The sequence below is a fragment of the Anticarsia gemmatalis genome, chromosome 9 (assembly GCF_050436995.1).
Source record: "Anticarsia gemmatalis isolate Benzon Research Colony breed Stoneville strain chromosome 9, ilAntGemm2 primary, whole genome shotgun sequence".
Taxonomy (NCBI): domain Eukaryota; kingdom Metazoa; phylum Arthropoda; class Insecta; order Lepidoptera; family Erebidae; genus Anticarsia; species Anticarsia gemmatalis.
Genome location: NC_134753.1, coordinates 8,349,849 through 8,370,904, shown reverse-complemented (window position 1 = coordinate 8,370,904; position 21,056 = coordinate 8,349,849). Strand labels below are relative to the sequence as shown.

At 34.8% G+C, this 21,056-nt stretch overlaps 5 protein-coding genes across 5 annotated transcripts; 2 read left to right on the top strand and 3 right to left on the bottom strand.

Annotated features, from left to right (window-relative positions):
* Positions 1-468: 468 nt before the first annotated feature.
* Positions 469-2,125, top strand: Syx5 (syntaxin 5). The gene is made up of 3 exons (XM_076118648.1): positions 469-1,096; positions 1,179-1,387; positions 1,562-2,125. The coding sequence occupies exons 1-3, from the start codon at positions 676-678 to the stop codon at positions 2,018-2,020; spliced, it is 1,089 nt and encodes a 362-aa protein (XP_075974763.1). The 5' UTR covers positions 469-675; the 3' UTR covers positions 2,021-2,125.
* Positions 2,126-3,452: 1,327 nt separating this feature from the next.
* Positions 3,453-8,223, bottom strand: RnrL (Ribonucleoside diphosphate reductase large subunit). The gene is made up of 5 exons (XM_076118633.1): positions 7,862-8,223; positions 7,562-7,650; positions 7,148-7,325; positions 6,536-6,735; positions 3,453-6,413 (listed from the first exon to the last, which is right to left on the bottom strand). The coding sequence occupies exons 1-5, from the start codon at positions 7,899-7,901 to the stop codon at positions 4,503-4,505; spliced, it is 2,418 nt and encodes an 805-aa protein (XP_075974748.1). The 5' UTR covers positions 7,902-8,223; the 3' UTR covers positions 3,453-4,502.
* A 738-nt stretch (positions 8,224-8,961) lies between these two features.
* Positions 8,962-11,588, bottom strand: LOC142975665 (uncharacterized). Its single transcript, XM_076118653.1, has 6 exons — positions 11,163-11,588; positions 10,684-11,033; positions 10,279-10,425; positions 9,782-9,878; positions 9,505-9,703; positions 8,962-9,238 (listed from the first exon to the last, which is right to left on the bottom strand). Exons 1-6 carry the CDS (start codon positions 11,253-11,255, stop codon positions 9,162-9,164), a joined length of 963 nt encoding a protein of 320 aa, XP_075974768.1. The 5' UTR covers positions 11,256-11,588; the 3' UTR covers positions 8,962-9,161.
* Positions 11,589-14,653: 3,065 nt separating this feature from the next.
* MED8 (mediator complex subunit 8) lies at positions 14,654-16,592 on the top strand. Its single transcript, XM_076118657.1, has 4 exons — positions 14,654-15,022; positions 15,106-15,351; positions 15,605-15,701; positions 16,322-16,592. Exons 1-4 carry the CDS (start codon positions 14,843-14,845, stop codon positions 16,558-16,560), a joined length of 762 nt encoding a protein of 253 aa, XP_075974772.1. The 5' UTR covers positions 14,654-14,842; the 3' UTR covers positions 16,561-16,592.
* CCT4 (chaperonin containing TCP1 subunit 4) lies at positions 16,593-21,006 on the bottom strand. Its single transcript, XM_076118644.1, has 11 exons — positions 20,766-21,006; positions 19,828-19,880; positions 19,507-19,596; positions 19,245-19,412; positions 19,004-19,145; positions 18,344-18,552; positions 18,094-18,233; positions 17,808-18,012; positions 17,400-17,682; positions 17,083-17,294; positions 16,593-16,926 (listed from the first exon to the last, which is right to left on the bottom strand). The coding sequence occupies exons 1-11, from the start codon at positions 20,869-20,871 to the stop codon at positions 16,909-16,911; spliced, it is 1,626 nt and encodes a 541-aa protein (XP_075974759.1). The 5' UTR covers positions 20,872-21,006; the 3' UTR covers positions 16,593-16,908.
* Positions 21,007-21,056: the final 50 nt, after the last annotated feature.

Here is a 21,056-nt window from a genome sequence, read left to right as displayed (position 1 = left end):
ATTAATCCACTTTTACAATAGTCCAAATTCCTAAGATTCAAAATTACTATACTAAACCCGCAATAAAATTGCAGAGACAAAGAATTTGGTGAAGTATTGGAAGCCATTAGGGCTTCCAATACTTCACGAAATGTTGAGTTTAGTAGTTTGCCATAAACTTGGTAACAGCAAATGTTGCTGTTACCAAGCAAGCATCTACCTTAAGTATTAAAGAACATTAAGGTAAGAGGAGGTACTTTAAGATTCTCCATTTGAGGCCGCACCTGGATTGCCTTAACCGAAGGTAAGTGTGGGTAGATTAGGAAGATATGATACGCACCCACATTCCTAATCTAACAGCAATGACTAAAGTTCAAAGTTCTAAAATCTTAAAGGAACAATGTCCTTGCTCCCGGCCTAGGTATCTAAATAAAACTGTTTATGGTATCACCTACCGGTATTGCTAAGATTAAGCGATATTGCCACATAAGAAATAATGACACGTCACTATATAGTACAAAACAGCTGTCTGTCAAAAAGTACTTGTCTTTGTGGAAATTGTAATCACAATTTATTTAGTGATTTACATCAAAAACCAGTGTTTGTTATTATTCTTGGTTCTGTGAATTGGTATATAAGCAAGAATATTGCCAATAGATAATTACTTATATCTTACTGGAAATATTAAAGAATGCGATGCTCCCTCGTCGGCGAAATATTGGAGGTGTGACAGAGCGAACACCTCTAAAGGACGATTTCGAATCATATAGCAAATTAGATAAGAAGGGAGGTCAATCAAATAACAATTCTTCTATCTTTAATCCATTTGCCAAGGCACAAGACCAGGCGCAGCCGACGTACTGCACAGAATCGGATAATATAACTTTTGATATCCTTGAAGAGTTTGTGTTTGAGCCAGTGATGGCTGCTAGAGACAGAACCAATGAATTTATATCTGCTGTACGAAGTCTTCAAGGCAGGACTCTGGCGAGGCCTGTTGTCAGAGATGAGCGAAAAGCGCAGATGCTTGAAACATACTCAAAATTTATGAGTATGGCTAAAGTAATAAGCAAAAATATTACAAGTACATATGCGAAACTTGAAAAATTGGCCATGCGTGAGTATCAGCTGTCATTACTTAGTTATATATATATTGTAAGTCTTCATATATTTTGCTATTTAATGGAATATTATTACAGTTGCCAAAAAGAAGTCTTTATTTGATGATCGCCCCACTGAGATACAAGAATTGACTTACATAATAAAAGGAGACTTGAGCTCCTTAAATCAGCAGATTGCTAGGCTGGGTGAAATGCCTAGGGGCCGCCGCAGTATGCACAGTCATTCCTCAAGTGTTGTGCTAGCATTGCAATCTCGTCTGGCATCAATGAGCAACCAATTTAAGCAGGTATAAATTTTTTAGTCTAGCTATTAACTTAAGGTTGTAAACCTATAAACCAAAGACTTATATGAGTTAAACATGTGACAAAAGATGCACTCTGCTGGTCTGTTATTGCTAAAATGTTCTTTCTGATATATGTATTTTTTTTTGTTTTAACAATTTCAATGTTTTCTTCTAAAGGTTCTTGAAGTAAGATCGGAAAACTTAAAACATCAAAACAGTAGACGTGAGCAATTCTCTAGAGTGGCACCTTTGGTCAAAGAAGTGCCATCATTACTGCAGCAAGATGATGTCAGTATTGATTTGGGTGATGCCCCTAACATGCAAATGCAACAGCTGGCTTTAAGAGATGACTCGGACAGTTATGTGCAACAACGAGCTGAAACTATGCACAACATAGAAAGTACCATTGTTGAGTTAGGAGGAATATTCCAGCAACTAGCACACATGGTGAAGGAGCAAGATGAAGCTATAGGAAGGATCGATGCAAATATTCAAGAAGCTGAGATGAATGTGGAAGCAGGTCACCGAGAAATTATGAAATATTTCCAAAGTGTTACTGGCAACAGAGCATTGATGTTTAAAGTATTTGGTGTATTGATATTCTTTTTTATATTTTTTGTTGTTGTAATGGCCTGATTAAGTTATTTCACCATAAATATTATATGATATTTTGTTATTTATCAAATACAATGGGTTCAGTGAGATGTTTTATATTCCACTATAACTATGAAGTAAGAGCAACTGTTTGTTATGATTGCATCCAACAGCACAATCAATTTCCTATAATAAGTCTTACCATTATTAATTGTATATTTGCAGAGGCATATAATAATATGTGTATAAAATTATGATTTGAATAGTGTAAATATTTTAAATTTTTTACTTGAGTTTCCAACCCTACAAATAATCAATAGTTAATTTTAGACAGTGAACATGAAAACAACGTGACATTTTTTCAATTAAGATATAGAGGACACTAATGAGCCTCTCCTTAATTAAATAAAAATCTTTAGAGGAAAGCATGTGGCTCTCTATTTGTATCATCGTTAACTAGACTGAGTCTGTTTACGAATCTTTATTATCAACAAACATTGGTTATTTACTCTAGTGTGTATGGCAATTTATTAAAGTAGGGAATTAATACATTTTATCATATTTGGGTATAGTTATTGTGTGAAAAAAAAAATGCTTCTTTTTTCATTTTGGTAAACTGAACAGGTGCTGCCATCTCTCATACGTGAAATACTTTATGTACTGCTGCTACCACTAATTTAATTGGTTTGTATTGAATGATATAGATTGGACATATGAATTACGGTTTTGAACCGCTTAGAACTCAATAGTAGTCAATAGATTACAAACTAGTGTAGAAAATTACAAGAGTTGTAGGAAAATAACTAGGTATATATAATAAATAGGACGTCCTGCTAGGTTGTTCCGCCGTGAGTTGCAAGGGACATCAGCGCGCGTAAACCTACGTTTTGCGAAGTTCCATGCTAGCAGAACCGAAGGCGGTGCTGAGTTATATACCTATCATAAATTTCGTCGTTTACAATTTAGTCCTACTTAATAGAAAATGACAAATATTAGGAATATTCCGGTAATCGAACCCAAGAATGAGTGGCAAAATATTGTTTCACAAATCAGATTTTATTAATGGTTTGAAATAATATTCAGATTATCTACCTAAGCATGCAAGTGTCGACTGAGCCAGAAGAATGAATGAATGTTCTTGATAAAAATAGAGCAACTGAATTCGATTGGGCTTAAAAAGAGGAGCACTGGTGAATCCCATCACTTCAAATAATAAAAAGGAGGAATCTCTTCTTTTTATTGGTTTTTTCGCCTGCTATGTTAAATAGATTCTGATGTATTCTTTTGGGCACTTAAGATCTTAGCTTTTCCGAAAAAAAAACCTGCGCCCTACCTACGCAGACTGATCACAGGCTGGCACTCTGCTACACAGCTGCCCAATGGCACACAGCAGGCTTAATAACAAAAATTTGTATGAGGTTGCGAATTTACAGTTGAGGACGAGGTCGCGGTGTGGTGAAGTAACAAAATAAAAAATGTTTTAATTATTTTATTTAAAAAAAATATTAATTTTATTTTCTAAGTATATACTTACATACATAGGTATTACAAATTATTATCAATATCAACATAATACAATGGGCTGTTTTTTCTTACTTTATTTTGCTTATTACAATTAACTTTTCATTTCACTTAATTAAATACATACTATCCTAATCTTACTAACTAACTACCCATAATCAAATCTGTTTTGTAATAATTGATCACAAATGTATTCCTTTGCATGCGGTGTTAACCTTTGATTCACTTGAATGTTTTAGGCAAAATGCAAAATACTAATGTTGAGTGTGTGTAAAATGTGTAAGCAATTGTTGGTTGATCTTAAATAAATAATTAAACTGGTAATTTTTACATCATGGCGGTAGTTTCATGTTCCTCGGGCGGTTGGAGAGGTTTGTTTCCATCAGGGCTGCTACCGTTTTCAGTAATTAAAATACGATCCAGGCCCCCACACCAACCATGTGGTGTCCCACGAATGTGGGTCAATGTTAACGCAAGATACAGCGCAGGTGCGGATCGGGTCATTTTCTACGTAATTATATTGAATATTATTATAATAATATTTATAATATTTTATATTTGGACTTAATTAGGTAATTGTTAATATGTATGAACCGAATATGAACCAAAGTTTCAAGCAGTAGAGTAACAACATAGATGTGATTTTTCTATGCTGTTGGGATATGGGACTATTTGTAAATCAATACTAGTATATTTTAACAAACATGAAAATGTGTTGCTTTATCGGTATATTACAATATTTCGTGTACAGGAAAATCTAAAAAAACTCTGGAAATCCTTTACATGTTACATGGCCTATCTTTATAGTTTCAGAACATAATGTGTCAGCATTACTGACAAGTCTTGTCAGACTATCATCAATTAATTCCAGATCTTTGGCCTATTTCCCCAATCATGAGATTACACCTTGTGGGTATTTATTAAAGTCATTAATTTATCTTCTAAAGATTGATAGGTTCAGACTTAAACTATTAACACAGATTAAACTAAATGTCGGAATTTTTTAAGAACCACAACTTAAACACTCATCTTTGTTTTGTAAAGAGCAAGTGATTGCAGCCATATTCGCGTCATCTGCATCAGCTTTACCGTTTGTCATCTCTGATTTGCCATTCATTATTTTACTCTTGACCTTAGATTTATCCACTGTAAATTGTATAGCATTAACAGCTGGTTTGGTGCGCAGATAGTACATGCCTGTCTTCAAACCCATTTTCCATGCATAGAAATGAATAGAAGTTAATTTGCCATAATTTGGTTCTGCAACATGGATATTGAAAGACTGGCTCTGATCAATAAAAGCACCTCTGTCAGCAGCCATTTGGATTGTTGTTTTGACAGATATTTCCCAAACAGTTTTATATAAGTCTCTGATATTTTTAGGGATAGATTCAATCTTTTGAATGGATCCATTGTGATGAATGATCAAATTTTTCATATCCTCATCCCACAAATCTGCTTCAGTTAAATCATGTAACAAGTGATGATTTACCACTTGGAATTCTCCTGACAAAACTCGTCTTTGATAAATGTTTGATGTAAATGGTTCAAATGATTCATTGTTGCCCAATATCTGAGCAGTTGAAGCAGTGGGCATTGGAGCTAACAATAATGAATTTCTTAGCCCATGTTTGGCAATCTTTTCTTTGAGGGAGTTCCAATCCCACAAGTCTGTAGGCACTTTATTCCACATGTCGTACTGTAAAATACCTTGACTTGCAGGACTACCCTCATATGTTTCATAAACCCCATATTTTTCAGCTAATTCACAACTAGCTTCAAGTGCACCATAGTATATTGTTTCAAATACTTGTTGGTTCAATTTAATGGCTGCCTCACTTTCATATGGAATACGCATTAAAACAAAAGCATCTGCTAATCCTTGAACTCCAATACCTATGGGCCTATGTCTCATATTGGAATTCCTTGCCTCCGGAACTGGATAATAATTAACATCAATTATTTTGTTAAGGTTTTGAGTTATTATTTTAGTTACTTCCTTAAGTTTTGTAAAATTATATGTTTTGTCTTCATTTACAAACATGTTCAAAGCAATAGAAGCTAAATTGCACACAGCGACTTCATCAGATGAGGTATATTCAACTATTTCAGTGCAAAGATTACTACATTTAATGGTGCCCAAGTTCTTCTGATTGCTTTTTCTGTTACATGAATCTTTATAGAGCATAAATGGAGTTCCAGTTTCAACTTGCGATTCAATAATAGCTTTCCATAGAACTTGTGCACGTACTTGTTTCACAAATCTACCTTCTTGTTCATATTTCTCATAGAGAGTTTCAAACTCTTCACCCCAGCAATCTGCCAGACCTGGACTTCCATGAGGGCACATGAGACTCCAGTTCTGATTACTTTCTACTCTTTTCATGAATAAGTCTGGTATCCACAGAGCATAGAACAGTTCTCGGGCACGTACTTCTTCCTTACCGGTATTCTTTTTCAGGTCCAAAAATTCAAAGATGTCACTATGCCATGGCTCTAAGTATATAGCAAAAGCTCCAGGTCGTTTATTTCCTCCTTGATCTACATACCTAGCAGTATTGTTGTAAACTCTTAACATGGGAACAAGCCCATTAGAAACTCCGTTGGTGCCAGCTATGTATGTGCCCTTAGCCCTTATGCAATGGACATGTAATCCAATTCCACCTGCAGATTTAGATATCAGGGCACATTGTTTTAATGTATCATAAATACCTTCAATGCTATCATCTTTCATTGCGATTAGGAAGCAGGAGGATAATTGAGGGCGTGGTGTAGCAGCTGAGAATAGAGTTGGGCTAGCATGAGTGAAATACTTCTCTGACAGTAAGTTGTAAGTGTTTATGGCAGCATCTATGTCATTGCCATGTATACCAATAGCAACTCTCATTAACATATGCTGGGGCCTTTCAGCAACCTAAAATAAATAAAGACTAAGATTAAACACTTATTTTCACAGTATTTAAAATACAGAGAAATTTTAAAACCTCAGGCAAATTTGAGATTCAGCCACATGAATTTACAGAAGCTATACAATACCTTATTATTGATTTTCAGCAAGTAAGATCTTTCCAGTGTTTTGAATCCAAAGTAATTGTACTTGAAATCTCGATCATACACAATAGCCGAGTCTAGTCTCTCTTTATGTTCCATAATAATATTGTAATGGAATTCTGATATCATTGGTGTCCTCTCCTTGGTATGTGGATTTATAATATTATATAAATCAGTCATTACATCTAAAATGTAATACAGAATCTTTAGTTAATTATATAAACAGTAAGCAGTAACAGACTAGACTAAACAGATGCAATTTGTTTATCTGAGTCTTTCTAATGTTAATTTTGTTTGTCCTGTAATAATTAGATAAAGAAAGACTACAAATACACCAGGACCCCTATTTTTTTAAAATCATCAGTTGCCCGCATTGATGAAAACATTTGAAATTAACCATGAAATAATTAATAAAAAAATTATAATATCTGATTATCTAGCAACATGAATATGGTAAGTTCAATTAAAGTTTCAAGAGTCCACTATCTTCTTGAATAAATAAATACTTACAAGCAGAAGTATGTAAGTATAATACTTACATACATGAGATATGATAATGATAATTTTTAATATAAGTGAATCAGAAATTGTATTTACCTGAAAAATGCTTTCTGGTCTCCTTGTGTAAATTAGATATAGCCAATCTAGCAGCTAACAATGCATAATCGGGATGATCAGTAGTCATAGTAGCAGCAGTTTCTGCTGCCAAGTTATCTAATTCCACAGTAGTTACACCAGAATATATACCGCTTATCACTTTTAATGTTATACTCACCTAAAATATAATAATAAAAATTCAGTAAAAATATGAATATGAAAATGCAGCACCCCATTATAAAAGTGACCAATTTACAGGCAAAATAAATGGGTCAGGCCCTTAGTCTTACTATAGAATAGAGTTTGTATGGATCATAATCAATTATGTTCCTAGGTGTCTGTCTACCCCCATGGAAAAAAAACTTTATTTTATAGGTATGAAGGTCAATATAATTTGTGTCCTCAAATACTTACAGGGTCTACAAAATCCATGTTCAGGCCGTAACATAGCTTCTTTATCCTTGACGTGATCTTATCTATGTGCACCTCCTCCATTCTACCACCTGTAATCAATCAAAGAAGTTAAGGCTTCATGAGAATTCATGCTTAAAAGTAATCATTGCAAAGGCAAGAGTCGAACTACAATTGTTGTACAACGCGGTATTATAATGAATCAGGTTTCAATACCAATATACTACGTGCAAAAGTATTGTCTAATATAATTAGATCAAACGATCATCAATAAAAAGAGGGCAATATCACCGGTTTACTTACCGCGTTTTAGCACAAACAGTTTGCTCGATTTGCCGACCATGATGATAATGCAAAGTAATTGATCAGAGAAATTGATAAATTACACTGCAGTGACTGTATCCTTTCGTGCAAATGCAAAGGCAGCAGCTCAATGTTAATAAAAGGCAGATGTTTTCTGTTACAACTTCTTTGTCCAGCAGTGACCACTTTGCCGAAATATCAAATGACGTTAATTTCGGCGGGAATTGTCACTGGTCACAACTCCCTCTTACAAGTGTGACCAACTTGAAATTAACAATATATGGTATAGCTAATTTTAAGGTAGTTTTAAAGCTTTCCTATTCAACGCAAGCCTACATGCCACCATTTAGACGAAGTAGGAACTTCCTTTCTGGCTTCCACGTGCGGAATGGTATCGGAATGAATAAGATTAAAAGAGATAACCACAGACCATGTCCATTCAACCTATCAAAGGTTGAATGGACATGGTCTGTGGTTCATGCCTTGTTCACATAGAGCCAACGAACGCTATAACGAGTGCATATAGAATACGTTCATTTTGTTACATTTTAATGAATCCTACTAAGTACTGATATAATAACATCGAAAGTATCTGAAGATGCATTTTTATTAACCTTTCTAGTTTCTCGCTTAGGGTTTGTTTTAGATGGTTTTACTCAAGATTCGGGTAAGAAATTAGCCAATTTTGCACTACCCACTCGCACTCTGCTCCTATGTCCGTTGTTCTTATATTTTGACTTCTTGGCAGCGACGGGCTACTACATAATATATGAAGTGGAGTATTTATCCTTAAAGCCAGATGAACATTTACCGCCTCTATGACGCAGTCGGCAGTGTATAGTTTCTGCGATTGTAGCAGACTCTATAATGCTGTGCACGCACTTGGAAACTATAAATAGAGTTCTGTACAGTTAGTTGGCTCTGCTTACTAAATTGAAAAATGAATCTAGTTTTATACAAACACGACTTACGTACTACACTGCCTACAATCTGTTATTTTTTTTTGTATCCACATTCATATGTCTCTATTATTATATCAGTAATAAGAGACCTCTAAATCGGGTGTAATGTAGATACTGAAATATATTGATACAACACAATAGAGCAGACAATTTTTATTTTATTATTCATTAAAAAACAATATTCATTAAATAGCTTAATAATTATATTACAGTTAATCATAAACATCCATAATGGTGCTTAACATAATAAAGAACCTAGGTCCCTAGGTTAAGCACCTACCATTATTGTTGTACCATATGAATTAAATATTAAAACCATTATAAAGTTACCATTAAGATTAGCTTATACGATAACTTCTTAAAATCGGATAAATTATGTCTAATGCCTCGTGTATTTCATTTCTTGTTTTACCACCTGGAAGAAAAATTTTTTTTCATTAATAATCAGCATAACAACGACGGCTCCTACACACGGTGCCGGCGGCAGGGCCACCGGGCATGTCTGCCGGGAGTGCCGGCGGGTTACGCGCGTGGAGTACCCATGACACAAAAGACTGTTGATTTGAATTTTTTTAGATTAAATCCCAACTAATTTATTTAAGTACTTGTTTGGACCACAAGTAAGTAAAACATAGTATAATAATAGTAGTAAAGTAGACATTTGGTGCAGGCTTTGCTTACCTGTAAAAACTATTTTTCCATTGACAAATATTAGCAGTACAACTCTAGGTCGTACCATTCTGTAAACAAGTCCAGGAAATAGTTCTGGTTCATAAGATGCAAACTGTCCATGAGCCTGTTGAAGTGCTTCTAACCTTATTGGAAACCTCAAATCTGCAGTAGCAATAAAATTTTGAATTTTGAAATCCAGAAATTTAGCCTGAAAAGAAAATTTTTAAAATATACAAGAAATTACACCAGCCTATTAATATAAATGAAGGTAGTAATTAATACATACAGGATAACCAAGTTTTTGAATAATTCTGGCAAATTTTCTGGCTGCTATGTAAGAATCATGTTCATTTCTTAATCCTGTACAGAGGACCTTCCCAGATCTGAAATACAGAAGTTATATTGTGAGAAACATAAAAAAAACACAAGAGAAAAAGTAAAAAAGAAAGAAATTATGAATGCTGATATCTCTGGCTGGCTATGACAGTATTTTTTTTATAAGCCTTATAAATGTCTCACTGCTGAGCAGCTTGCAATAAAATGCATAAAAAAATTACACAAGAGATAACAAAGTTATTTAACTATGAATAAAATTTTCATACAATACTTTTTGAACAGCAATATTGTCCAATATGATTAGTATTAGTTAGCTTATCAGGTAGTATTGTAGCAGGCAATATATTACTTTATTAAAGCCACTGCTCCAAAATGTGACTGCTAAGTAGTTCTTAAAATAACAAAATATTTATTGATACCATTATAAATGTTTTTTGTTATGTTTACCTGAATACCAATGCTGTAGCTCTAGGATCAATTATTTTCATGACCACTCCATGAAATCTTGCTGGGTTATATTCAGAAAATCGTGTTCGGCAGTAAATATCTAGCAATTTAAGTTCACAACCTAAATGTACAGTTGACACACAGTTCCTATAACAAACATGACTTGTGTTATTATCATAGTCACATAGAGCAAGAGAAAAAAAATTTAATGTTTTTTTGGGTAAAATTATACATTATAATGTAAAAAATATGAGATATTTTTCTGTAAGACAAGATGAATGTATGGATTTGAATGAAGCAAAGAAAGTTTGTAAGGATTGTACCAAGTGGGGTTCTCTGGTCTCAGCCTACCCTGGGAAGAAAGCATGATTTTATGTATATACACATGTATGTAATTTTACTTACTGTACTCTTATACTATTCCTGGCTTGATTTGTCCCACTAACCATTGGAGTAAGTGCAGTCATTGAACTGTGGGGGTTTACAGACTGTGGTGTAAATGCACTGTGGTTAGGAGTGAGAGTAACATCACCAGCAATACGATTCGACATTGATGGTATTGGAGTAGATAAACTAGAATTACTGGTCCCATACTGTGCAGGGGTCTGAGCTATATTGTTGCTTGCAGCATTGCTTAGCTGGCTTGATACAGTGCTGATTACAGAAACCTTGTTTGAATAATTATTGTCCTGAATGACATCATGGGGTTTCATATGGGAACTCATTCCTTTTGGCTCTTGAACGGATATCTCCATCTACAAAGAATATTTTATTAATTATTACAGATAAATTATGCAATTTTAAGTTCTATTCTAATGAATAGTAATTGTGATGTATACCCAAAATTCATATTAAAAATGTTAGTTCACAAAATTCAAATTTACCTCATAGTTTTCTATGTTCCAATCATGCGCAGGTACAGATGGTGTAGTTTGTCGATCTCTAGTTCTTGATGAATTTGATTCACTCATTTCCATTTTGATTTATTAAGGATAAAATCAGATAACAATTCCAAGTGCCCTCACTTTAGCAGGATTTTTATGTATGTGTTACTGGTGATGCAAAAACTGATCTGTTTAATTCAATCTTCACTCCACAATTTGTTTACAGCCATATTACGGAGTTGGTGCAAGAAAGTCTTAGTAATATGTAACGTGCGGATAGCTGTATAGCCTTAATTTGTTGTGGGCAACGGGCGCGTTTCGCTTCAAGAAGCCAGTAGTTAAACAATATTATATTATCGTATGCAGTTGAAAAGCTATTCCTTGCAATTTGCTGGCACGATGTATGTGTCTGACTGACTGAGAACTGACAAGTGACAAGTGACAAATGACAAGTTATGAAATGACAGCATTCAATTCAGTTGCCCACTGGGCCCACCACGCCTGTAGGGATGGTCGTTATTAATCAAATAAAATTGTGGAACAAATGGACGTAGTTATGAAAGAACGTTCCAATCCACAAGGTGGTCAAAATTGAGTTTTTGAGCCCAAGCTAGGTATTTTGGATCGTCCTATCTAGTGGTGAAGACACTGACTCTTTTACGACAATAACTACTGAAATAATTACACGGTCTAAATGATAAAACGTACCAAAAGATCTAAATTGTAATCGTATAACGTGACATTACATTTGGATCGTACTATTTTTATTTGTTTTGGACTGAATGCAATAGAAATAACGATCCAATCCATCTTGAAACGTTTTAAAATAAATAATTTTAAGAAATTTAAAATAAATAAAAAAGTGACATGCCATTTGGATCGTTATATTTTATTACATTTTGGACTGAATAAAATAAGAATAATGACTCAATCAACTTGGAACGTTTTTAAAAATAACAATTATAAATGACAATTCATTTGGATCGTACTGTTTCAATACGTGTTGGACTGAATCCACACTGAATCCACACCGGGTCTCTGAGTACCCCGATCCCCGAAGCCCCCGTCCCGGAGTACCCCAATTTATTTTTGTCTTGATAAACGACTAAAAGTCAGTTTAGCGTAAAAGTACCGTCAGCAAATGCTATGTCAAATAAATTTTTGTTAGTTAATACTTAACTTTAAGGATTAGGAAAAGATTATAAAGTCGTGCTTGGTTAAGGAAAATATGGTTGGGGAAAAAGTTTTTTCGCATTATAGTATGTATGAACTTGTAATAAAATCTCTTTGGCTTCAAGAATCACAAATGAGTACACGGTTCATTAGGTTTCTTTCAGTGAGCTCGTGAGGTACTCAAATATTAATAATATATAATATTATTAATACCCAAATAGCTTTTTTGCGTAGAGAAAAGATTTTATTACAAGTTCATACATACTATAATGCGAAAAGACTTTTTCTCCGACCTAATATTATAACCAGAGAATATAATTTAGAGCCTCCTAGAACAATCGCAGGCTTTAATTACTATCACATTAGTTCCTTTTTCAATACAGAAAATCAAAATACGAACTCAAAATGGAACATCAACATCATCATCATTGCCTTAAAACGCAAATTGTCTTGTGCCGTATCGTAGGTTGCTTTATCAATCATTATCACTGTTTTCCATTATTGCCAAACAACCATCTTCTATTTCATGTGACGGAAGACATGCGAGACAGATGCACATTCGCACAGATGATAATATGTAATTAAGGCCTGTCATTGCTCTAGGAGAGTACTCTGGATTGTATTCTCTGATTATAATATTTACCTTAACCAAGCACGACTTAATAATCTTTTCCTAATCCTTAAAGTTAAGTATTGATTAGTAAAAATGTATTTTACATATCATTTGCTGACGGTACTTTTACGCTAAACTGATTTTAAAGAATCGTTTATCAAGACAAAATAAATAGGGGTACTCCGGGACGGCGGCCTCGGGGATCGGGGTACTCAGGGACTAACCCAAAGCTGTAGTGTTCGAAAAGTCAATTAAATAAAATGTTAATAAATCGCAAAATAATCCGTAAAAGTTGTTTCATTTAAATGTGTCGTGTTCGCGTAAATAAAAGACAACAATAAAAGTAAAATAATGATGCCATTGACGATGCTGATGGATTCGGTAAAGAGCTGGATTTCGATCTGGATGATGAATAAATTGTGATATTATAATTTTTATTCATCATCTAGATCGAAATCCAGCTTCTTAGCTTGATAATTTTTTATGCTTTGATACAGTTGTATCAACGTATGGAAAATCATCACAATAAAATTTACATTCACATATTTCACATACATCACATGTTATCTATATTAATATTATAAAGCTGAATGAAAAGAAGAGTTTGTTTGTACGAGCAAATCTCAGGAACTACTGGTCCGATTTGAAAAATTATTTCAGTGTTAGATAGTTCATTTACCGAGGAAGGCTATAGGCTATATATCATTACGCGACTACTAATAGGAGCAGAGTAGCAATAAAAAATGTTATCTATACTAATATTACAAAACTGAAGAGTTTGTTTGTTTGTTTGAACGCGCTAATCTCAGGAACTACAGGTCCGATTTGAAAAAATCATTCAGTGTATGATAGCCCATTTATCGAGGAAGGCTGTAAGCTATATATCATCACGCTACGACAAGTAGAAGCAGAGTACCAGTAAAAAATGTTACTAAAACGGGGAAAATTATGACCTATTCTCTCTTATATGACGCAAGCGAAGTTGCGTGGGTCCAGCTATGTATTAATATTTCTTAAAAAATATGTTTTAATAATGTTTCATTGTTTTACTTATGTTTTAGAAAATATATATATTAATTACCAAAATATAGCAATTGTAACATATTGGAACGTTTTTGCAAATTAAGTTAAAATCTACCTCCATACATTAAGCCTTTTTTCAAAAACGTTCCAAGTGCATTTTTTTCATAATTTGTATGAGAAATATGAATAAATTTTAGTGACAAGTATATTTAAAAATAAAGTTTATTTATTTAGTTGCAGTGATACATACTACTTAGCTGTACTCGCTACCAAAAAAAAGCGTACCACAAAATTACAAAAACGCGATTTACTCAGTTCGACCTGCGTGTGGATTGGAACGTTCTTTCATAACTACGTCCAAATGATTTAATTCCTGTAAGTACTGAAAAATATTAAACAGTCATCAATTAATATAATTAAGGAAAGTAGTGCAGGTGATGGAGAATCACACACTAACACGATCTAGCAGTAGTAAAACGCAAACGTAGGTAATGTATTTAATGCGTGCATGAAAAAGTTGTTCTAACTAACGTCTATGCATAAATTAGCGCCAACCACAATCAGCTATGTTTCAATTATATTCATTTTTCTGTGCCATAAATAATCGACTAATAGCTTATGATTATGTGAATGGTTGAATGGTGATCGGTGCTGCACTAGTTTAGCTGTGACAAGTCTGACAAATGACAGTTATGTGACGCATTTATATCTTCGGATTTGTGCTTTTAATATTTACGCTGATTCTAATTTTTCTCCATTAGAGTTTCGTAATTTCGTTAGCCTGGATAAAAAACAAAGAACTTGACCGAACAAAAATTACTATATTGATCTGGTGTTAAGGGAAACACAATATTTAGTGAACCTACTTTAAATGAATATGAATATGCAGCAACGAGAAGAGAAACAATTAGAGACTACAATTCAAGCAATATTAAATAGAGTTAATGATTTGAAAACTGCAACTCAAGCTCTGATCACTAAACTAGAAACCGAATATGAAACTATAAATTGGCCTACCTTCCTTGATAATTATGCCATTTTATCTGGACATGTAAGTGTTTTACAATATTCAATAAAAAGAAAATATCACCAATAAATAGAATGATATTGTAATTTGAAATCCTTACTTTATAGCTAACTGGCTTGAGCAAAATACTTCAAGCCGAACTAGCAGCATCATTGAGATCTAGAATAGTATTACCACTACAATTGAGTTGTGAACGTGATGAAGCTTTGGCTCGTTTGACGGAAGGGCGAGTGCCAGCATGCACCCATGACTTAGTGCCAGATTTGTTACGTACCAAGCCAGAACCTCAAGCAGAGCAGAGACTTCAACAGTTTAATCATAAAGCCAGTACTCTAAGCTATGATACTGCACAGGTATTTACTTTTAAAATATTTCCAAATTTGACTGTTAAATATTCAAAAATATGCTACCCAGTAGCAGATACACCAAGATACAATGTTAAAATTAGATCAAATATAATTAAAGTAGTAGAAAATAAGAAAATACAGCCTAAACTTTGAAAAATGTATATTGGTTGAAACAATGGTATAATCTGTGAGGTGTACATACAAGACATACAAGTCATTGCCTAATTGTTGGTTCATTATTTTTTATTTTTGTTTTCAGAAACAAGTAGCACAATTTACAAAAGTTGTCAGCCATGTGTGGGAAATAATATCTAAAGGTAGAGAAGACTGGGATGGAGAATCAATGCGTTCTGCTGGTAAGTGCATTATCATCATAGACACAACCTTGATGATATTAGACTTCTTCCTGTAATGACTTATTTTTGACTACATACATTTCTCATCATTAACTGCATGTTTACATGACAAGCAATTAACATGTGTTTTGATGATGTGCATTTATAGATACAAATGTTTTTCTCTATCCGGTGTTAGAATATGTATTATGGCCTGAATAAAATCACGTTAAGTACTTCCCATGTGAATGTGCTCTTAATATAATTTATACTTTATCTCAGGAATTCAAAGGATACCTAGAAAAACCTAATACAGTTTAATGTGCTACATTGTTGTTAATTGTAAATCATTTGTTGAGTTACTATGTTGGTTTGCTGGTCTGGCCAATATTCAGAAGTAATGTGGAAACTCCATTCTATCCTTGTAAATAAATTGCATTTCCATTCATCTTGATGTACAAATAAGTTGCAAAATATAATATTGCAGTAGTGGTAGACATTTTTTTTGTGCTTTTCTTAGTTAGTTTCTATTTGTCTGTTACACTCAATTTGGTCTAAAATATTACTATACCTTGGCTATGTGGATTTTACCCATTGAATCAAGGACTAAGTGTGTAAACATTGCTTTTAAATTGTTTCAGGAATGCAACCAACACATAGTATGACTGACACTCATGCTTTGGTGACAGCTGTGGGGACAGGAAAGGGTTTACGCCCTGGCATCCCATCAATAGTTCCACCTGGAGTAGCCCCGGGTATGGGGCCATCTCGTGGGCCCACTCCTCAGCTCGGCCCACAAGCACCTTCTTTACCAAAAGCACCTTCTGCTATTAAAACTAACATTAAGGCTGCAAATCAAATTCACCCCTATCAACGTTAAATTAATAATAAACAGTGATTAAAACTACGAAATAGTGTTTTTTTATTTAGTAAGTTTATTTAAGAATAAATATCCACTATAGTATAATACTAGATAGTTAATGAATTAAAATCGAAATTTATTCCTCACAAAATAAATTTCAAAACAGAAAATTAACTTTTTGCAGTTAAAACATTTAAATCAATGTGCTTTATATCTAAAATTCAGGCACAGTTAATCAGAACGCATTAAAGTTCGACATTTTGTAACATAAAAAGCGCTAGCGATGCAAGCAAGAATTATTTTTTTTGTTCATACAACTTAACAAGATATCTTATCATCGTAACATTAAGACGTAAGCTGGTCACTTCAATTTAAAGTATTTACCTGTAACAAGAAAATACATTACAATAAAAAGTAGAATTAAAGTAATAGTCTAGTCCATAGGTTCCCAATGGGGATACTGCCCCCTTGGAATAAAAAAGGTTGGGAATCGGTGGCTTAATTCATTAAAATATGAGAGAATATCACATAGGCACTTACGATGTCGTCGATCTTGAGTATAGCGCGTACAGTTTCGGTGGAGAGCGCCAACGCGGACGCGGTGACATGCAGTGGCTGCAGCACGTGCTCCTGACGCATGTCCGTGACGCGGCCGCGCCGTACGTTCACGCCCGCATTGGAGCCGACGCCGCTCTCCGCACCGCCCGCGTGCGCCGCGCGCAGTTCCGTCACCGTCTCGATCGGGTTCAGCCCTGGATAGCGTCGTAGACGTTAAATTTCAAGTCGGACCACGGCGAACGGTTCGTCGCACCCAGATCCCAAAGATGCAGAACGGATAAAATCGACTCGGTCCTTACCCGCATTCTCGGCCAGCGTAGACGGCACAACGTCGAGCGCGTCAGCGTAGGCGCGCAGACAGTAGTGGTCGGCGCCGGGCGCGGCCAGAGAGGCGCGGGCTAGCGCCGCAGCCGCCGCCGCCTCGGGTGCTCCTCCGCCCGCCAACAGCGCGGGGCGACGCGCCACGCAGCGCACGGCGCACAGCGCGTCGTGCAGCGAGCGCGCCGCCTCGGCCACCACGGCGCCGCTCGTGCCGCGCACCAGCACCGACACCGTGCGCCCGCCCTGTCCGCAACCCGTCATCTGCGAACGGACCGATTTGATTTGATTTGATTTGATCTAGGTGCTTAAAACAATTAGTAATAATCCTTCCTCTCCCCGATTATAGTATATTTTTGGAATCGTAGCTATGAGTTTCGGGTTCTTACCTTGATATACTTTCCGGCGGGTTCGTTCACCTCCTCCACGAGGTCCACGTTGACGAGGTTCTCTGCGGTGAAGTGGTCGAGCGAGGCGATCGGTCGGCATCCCAAGGTCTTGCACACGAACTCGATGTCTTCGCGTTCGATGTCCTTGATCACCATGGTCTTAATTTTATCCAAGAAGTGCACGGCCAGGTCGCTCAAAGCGTCTCTGTGATATCATACAATAACATAAAGTTGTTAAATAACTGTACATATTTAAGAACTATTTAACAGCAAGACATTTACTCACCTTAGAATAGATTTCTGAACCAAGAGAACATTACATCCGGCCTTTTTAATTTGCTTGACGATGTTTAAAATGTACTGGCGCTCCTCCTTTAATACACGATCCATCGCTGCGTAGTCAGATACGATGACATTATGATCCATCTAAGTAACATAATTAAAATAAATTATTAAAATTTCGTCACGGCTTTTACACATTATGAGGAAAAAAAAACTTTTCTAATAGCAAAAACATGTACAAGATAGTTACTTACGTCTGTCTTTGGTGGTGAAATGCAGAACTGTATAAGTCCAACTTTGGCTTTCTCAATTCTGTGGGGACCACTGACGTTAGAAGCACGGTGCGGAATCACAAGACCTTGTATAAGTTCAGTGTCTTCAACTGTTCCTCCAATACGTTCGATTACTTTGACGTCACGAAGGTCTACACGTGCGCCAACTCCTCCTACGATGGGCTCCATAACTGTAATAAATACAACCATTTCATGTCATAATTTTCCCTGTGCCTGTAACAATTTTTACTGGTACTCTGCTCCTATTGATTGTAGCGTGATAATATATAGCTTATAGCCTTTCTCAATAAATAGGCTATCCAACAGTAAAATATTTTTTCAATGCCCAGTAGTAGTTTCTGAGATTAGCTTGTTCAACCAAACAAACAAATGAACTCTACAATTTCACATTATACTTTTGTTTTGTCAGTTCTGCACTCTCTTCCACAGTCCTCTAAAACTACAAGCCAATCTCTAAAATTTAAATTTGCTATTAAAGGTTTTAACCCTTTAATAGCAAATTTTAATATTTTTATGAAATTTGAGAAGTAGTTCTGTAAGAACTAGCCTATTCAATAGTAAAAGATTAAAGCTTTAAATGGTAGCCATTGAGTTGGGTACTCAAGTAAGACAAATACTGACCTGCACGAATAGCTTGTACTGCAATAGGAGCAAGGATTGTTGAATGCTGTGATACTACTTTGGAATTCAGAGATGTGGCTGCTGCTTTCAACAGCGCATCTTCATTTGTCAAGTCAACGGGGGTAGACATGCCTTCTACAACCTAAAAATTAAAAAAGATAAATAATGGAAATAAGATAGCTTAGTTTAATAATACTTCCCACAATTTTTCAACACATATAAAATAACATATTTTTCTTACTTGCAAGGCCATTTGCAGGGCTTTCTGGAAACCATCTGAAATTACTGTAGGATGAATCCCTTTCTGGAGTAGTTTCTCAGCTGCATCAAGCAGAGCTCCAGCAATGACAACAACAGATGTGGTGCCATCACCAGCCTCAATATCTTGTGCACGAGACAGTTCAACCAACTGAAATAAAAATAAGTATGATAGAAAATTATGTTTACTTTCTACATCACAAAAGTTAAACATACCAATATGAAATTATAATATCGAACTTTACCATTTTGGCAGCTGGGTGAATGACACTCATCTGTTTCAAAATTGTGGCTCCATCATTTGTAATAGTGACTTCACCATTTGCAGCTTGGATCTGAAATCAATCATATGTTTAAAAAGTATCCTAAAGGCTTCATTCTTATATAGATAGCAAATATTTAAGTCCATTGGTTCTTTTTGTGTTGATCCAACATAACACAAATACATCATACACTTAGCCTTTCTTCCAAGCTATGTTGGAGTTGGCTTCCAGTCTCACCGGATGCAGCTAAATACTTGTGTTTTACATGGAAAAACATCATAAAATAATAATATTATGTATTACCATTTTGTCCATACCACGAGGTCCCAGACTGGTCCGGATGGCATCAGATACAGCTAGAATGAGAAAATATACACTTCTTATGTTGTATAATGTATAAAGTTACATCCATTCATTCCATCCATTGGACGTTTAAGTAGTTATAATGATTTTCTTAACCCTAAATAAGCTTGCCCCCAGTTTCTGGGGTACATTTAACAACAGTTTATCTATTTGATAGTGCTTAGGCTCATATAAACAGACCAGTTTGAAAAGATAAACTACTGCTAACTGAAACTAGGCATTAATGCTACATAACTATGTAATGCAAAAATACTACACCTACAATGTATAATTAATAATATAAAACTGTTAAAAACAATGATGTTGGAACTTACTTAAGATTATTTTAATATTACATTACATTAAATTTTTTATAGATTATAGATGTGCTTATCTAAATTATTTATTTAGGTAAATTGCACAAAAAAATTCAGTTATTTATTCTCTGGTTATTGTTTTCCCGTATAATAATAAATCCCAGAATTGTGGAGCACTCTTTATCTATTGATATTTAAGATATTATAGACACTACAAAAGGAATAAAGAAAAACAAAATATCAAGTAGCAAAATAATAAATTTTATTTGAACTACATTATAATGTATACTTAAACATTATATTCTATATTCATGCCATAATTCAAAGTTAATCGGTCAGAGAATGATAGGTAATACTCGAAACACCCTGAGAATGACTCTTTGTTAATCATCGATAAACCATAGATCTAACGAGAAATATCACGAGTTCAAATTGTTTTAATATGATAATAAATAATTTTGGATAAAATGCGATATTGTCCTAGCTTAAGTTACAGTGGTATTGATGCGTAGATAAGATTTAGATTAACTTTTAAGTCAAAAATTACCAAGAAATTGATTTCAAAATTACAGATGTTATTACCTTTTGCGGCATTGATATTGCTGAGCCTTATGTCAGTTGGTTTGCTTTTATCTTTGTATACTGCTGAATTAACTTTAGCAGAGTCACCACCAGCTTTTGGAGCCATTGTTAAAGTTTTATATTTTCAATTTAATACACTGAAAACCTCGATGAAATAGGATTATAAATGAGAATCTCAAAACGATATTTTATTTATTATTTTTGCCGACTTGACATTGACAGAAAGGAATTTTTGACAATTGTAAAAATTTGACAAGTCTTGAAATTGGTATTGCCAGATACTACTGCCCG

Excerpts from the sequence above, each read along its gene's own strand:
- MED8 (XM_076118657.1), top strand. The coding sequence starts at position 14,843 with ATGAATATGAATATGCAGCAACGAGAAGAGAAACAATTAGAGACTACA. Across the intron at positions 15,023-15,105 it reads ATGCCATTTTATCTGGACAT|CTAACTGGCTTGAGCAAAAT; the intron begins GTAAGTGTTTTA and ends CTTACTTTATAG. Across the intron at positions 15,352-15,604 it reads TAAGCTATGATACTGCACAG|AAACAAGTAGCACAATTTAC; the intron begins GTATTTACTTTT and ends TTTTGTTTTCAG.
- Syx5 (XM_076118648.1), top strand. The coding sequence starts at position 676 with ATGCTCCCTCGTCGGCGAAATATTGGAGGTGTGACAGAGCGAACACCT. Across the intron at positions 1,097-1,178 it reads ACTTGAAAAATTGGCCATGC|TTGCCAAAAAGAAGTCTTTA; the intron begins GTGAGTATCAGC and ends ATATTATTACAG. Across the intron at positions 1,388-1,561 it reads TGAGCAACCAATTTAAGCAG|GTTCTTGAAGTAAGATCGGA; the intron begins GTATAAATTTTT and ends TTTCTTCTAAAG.
- CCT4 (XM_076118644.1), bottom strand. The coding sequence starts at position 20,871 with ATGGCTCCAAAAGCTGGTGGTGACTCTGCTAAAGTTAATTCAGCAGTA. Across the intron at positions 18,553-19,003 it reads AGTACAAGCTATTCGTGCAG|TTATGGAGCCCATCGTAGGA; the intron begins GTCAGTATTTGT and ends TATTTATTACAG. Across the intron at positions 17,683-17,807 it reads CCGCCGGAAAGTATATCAAG|ATGACGGGTTGCGGACAGGG; the intron begins GTAAGAACCCGA and ends GTCCGTTCGCAG.
- LOC142975665 (XM_076118653.1), bottom strand. The coding sequence starts at position 11,255 with ATGGAAATGAGTGAATCAAATTCATCAAGAACTAGAGATCGACAAACT. Across the intron at positions 11,034-11,162 it reads GGAACATAGAAAACTATGAG|ATGGAGATATCCGTTCAAGA; the intron begins GTAAATTTGAAT and ends TATTCTTTGTAG. Across the intron at positions 9,239-9,504 it reads TGGAAAAATAGTTTTTACAG|GTGGTAAAACAAGAAATGAA; the intron begins GTAAGCAAAGCC and ends TTTTTCTTCCAG.
- RnrL (XM_076118633.1), bottom strand. The coding sequence starts at position 7,901 with ATGGTCGGCAAATCGAGCAAACTGTTTGTGCTAAAACGCG. Across the intron at positions 7,326-7,561 it reads ACATGGATTTTGTAGACCCT|GTGAGTATAACATTAAAAGT; the intron begins GTAAGTATTTGA and ends ATTATATTTTAG. Across the intron at positions 6,736-7,147 it reads GACCAGAAAGCATTTTTCAG|ATGTAATGACTGATTTATAT; the intron begins GTAAATACAATT and ends ATTACATTTTAG.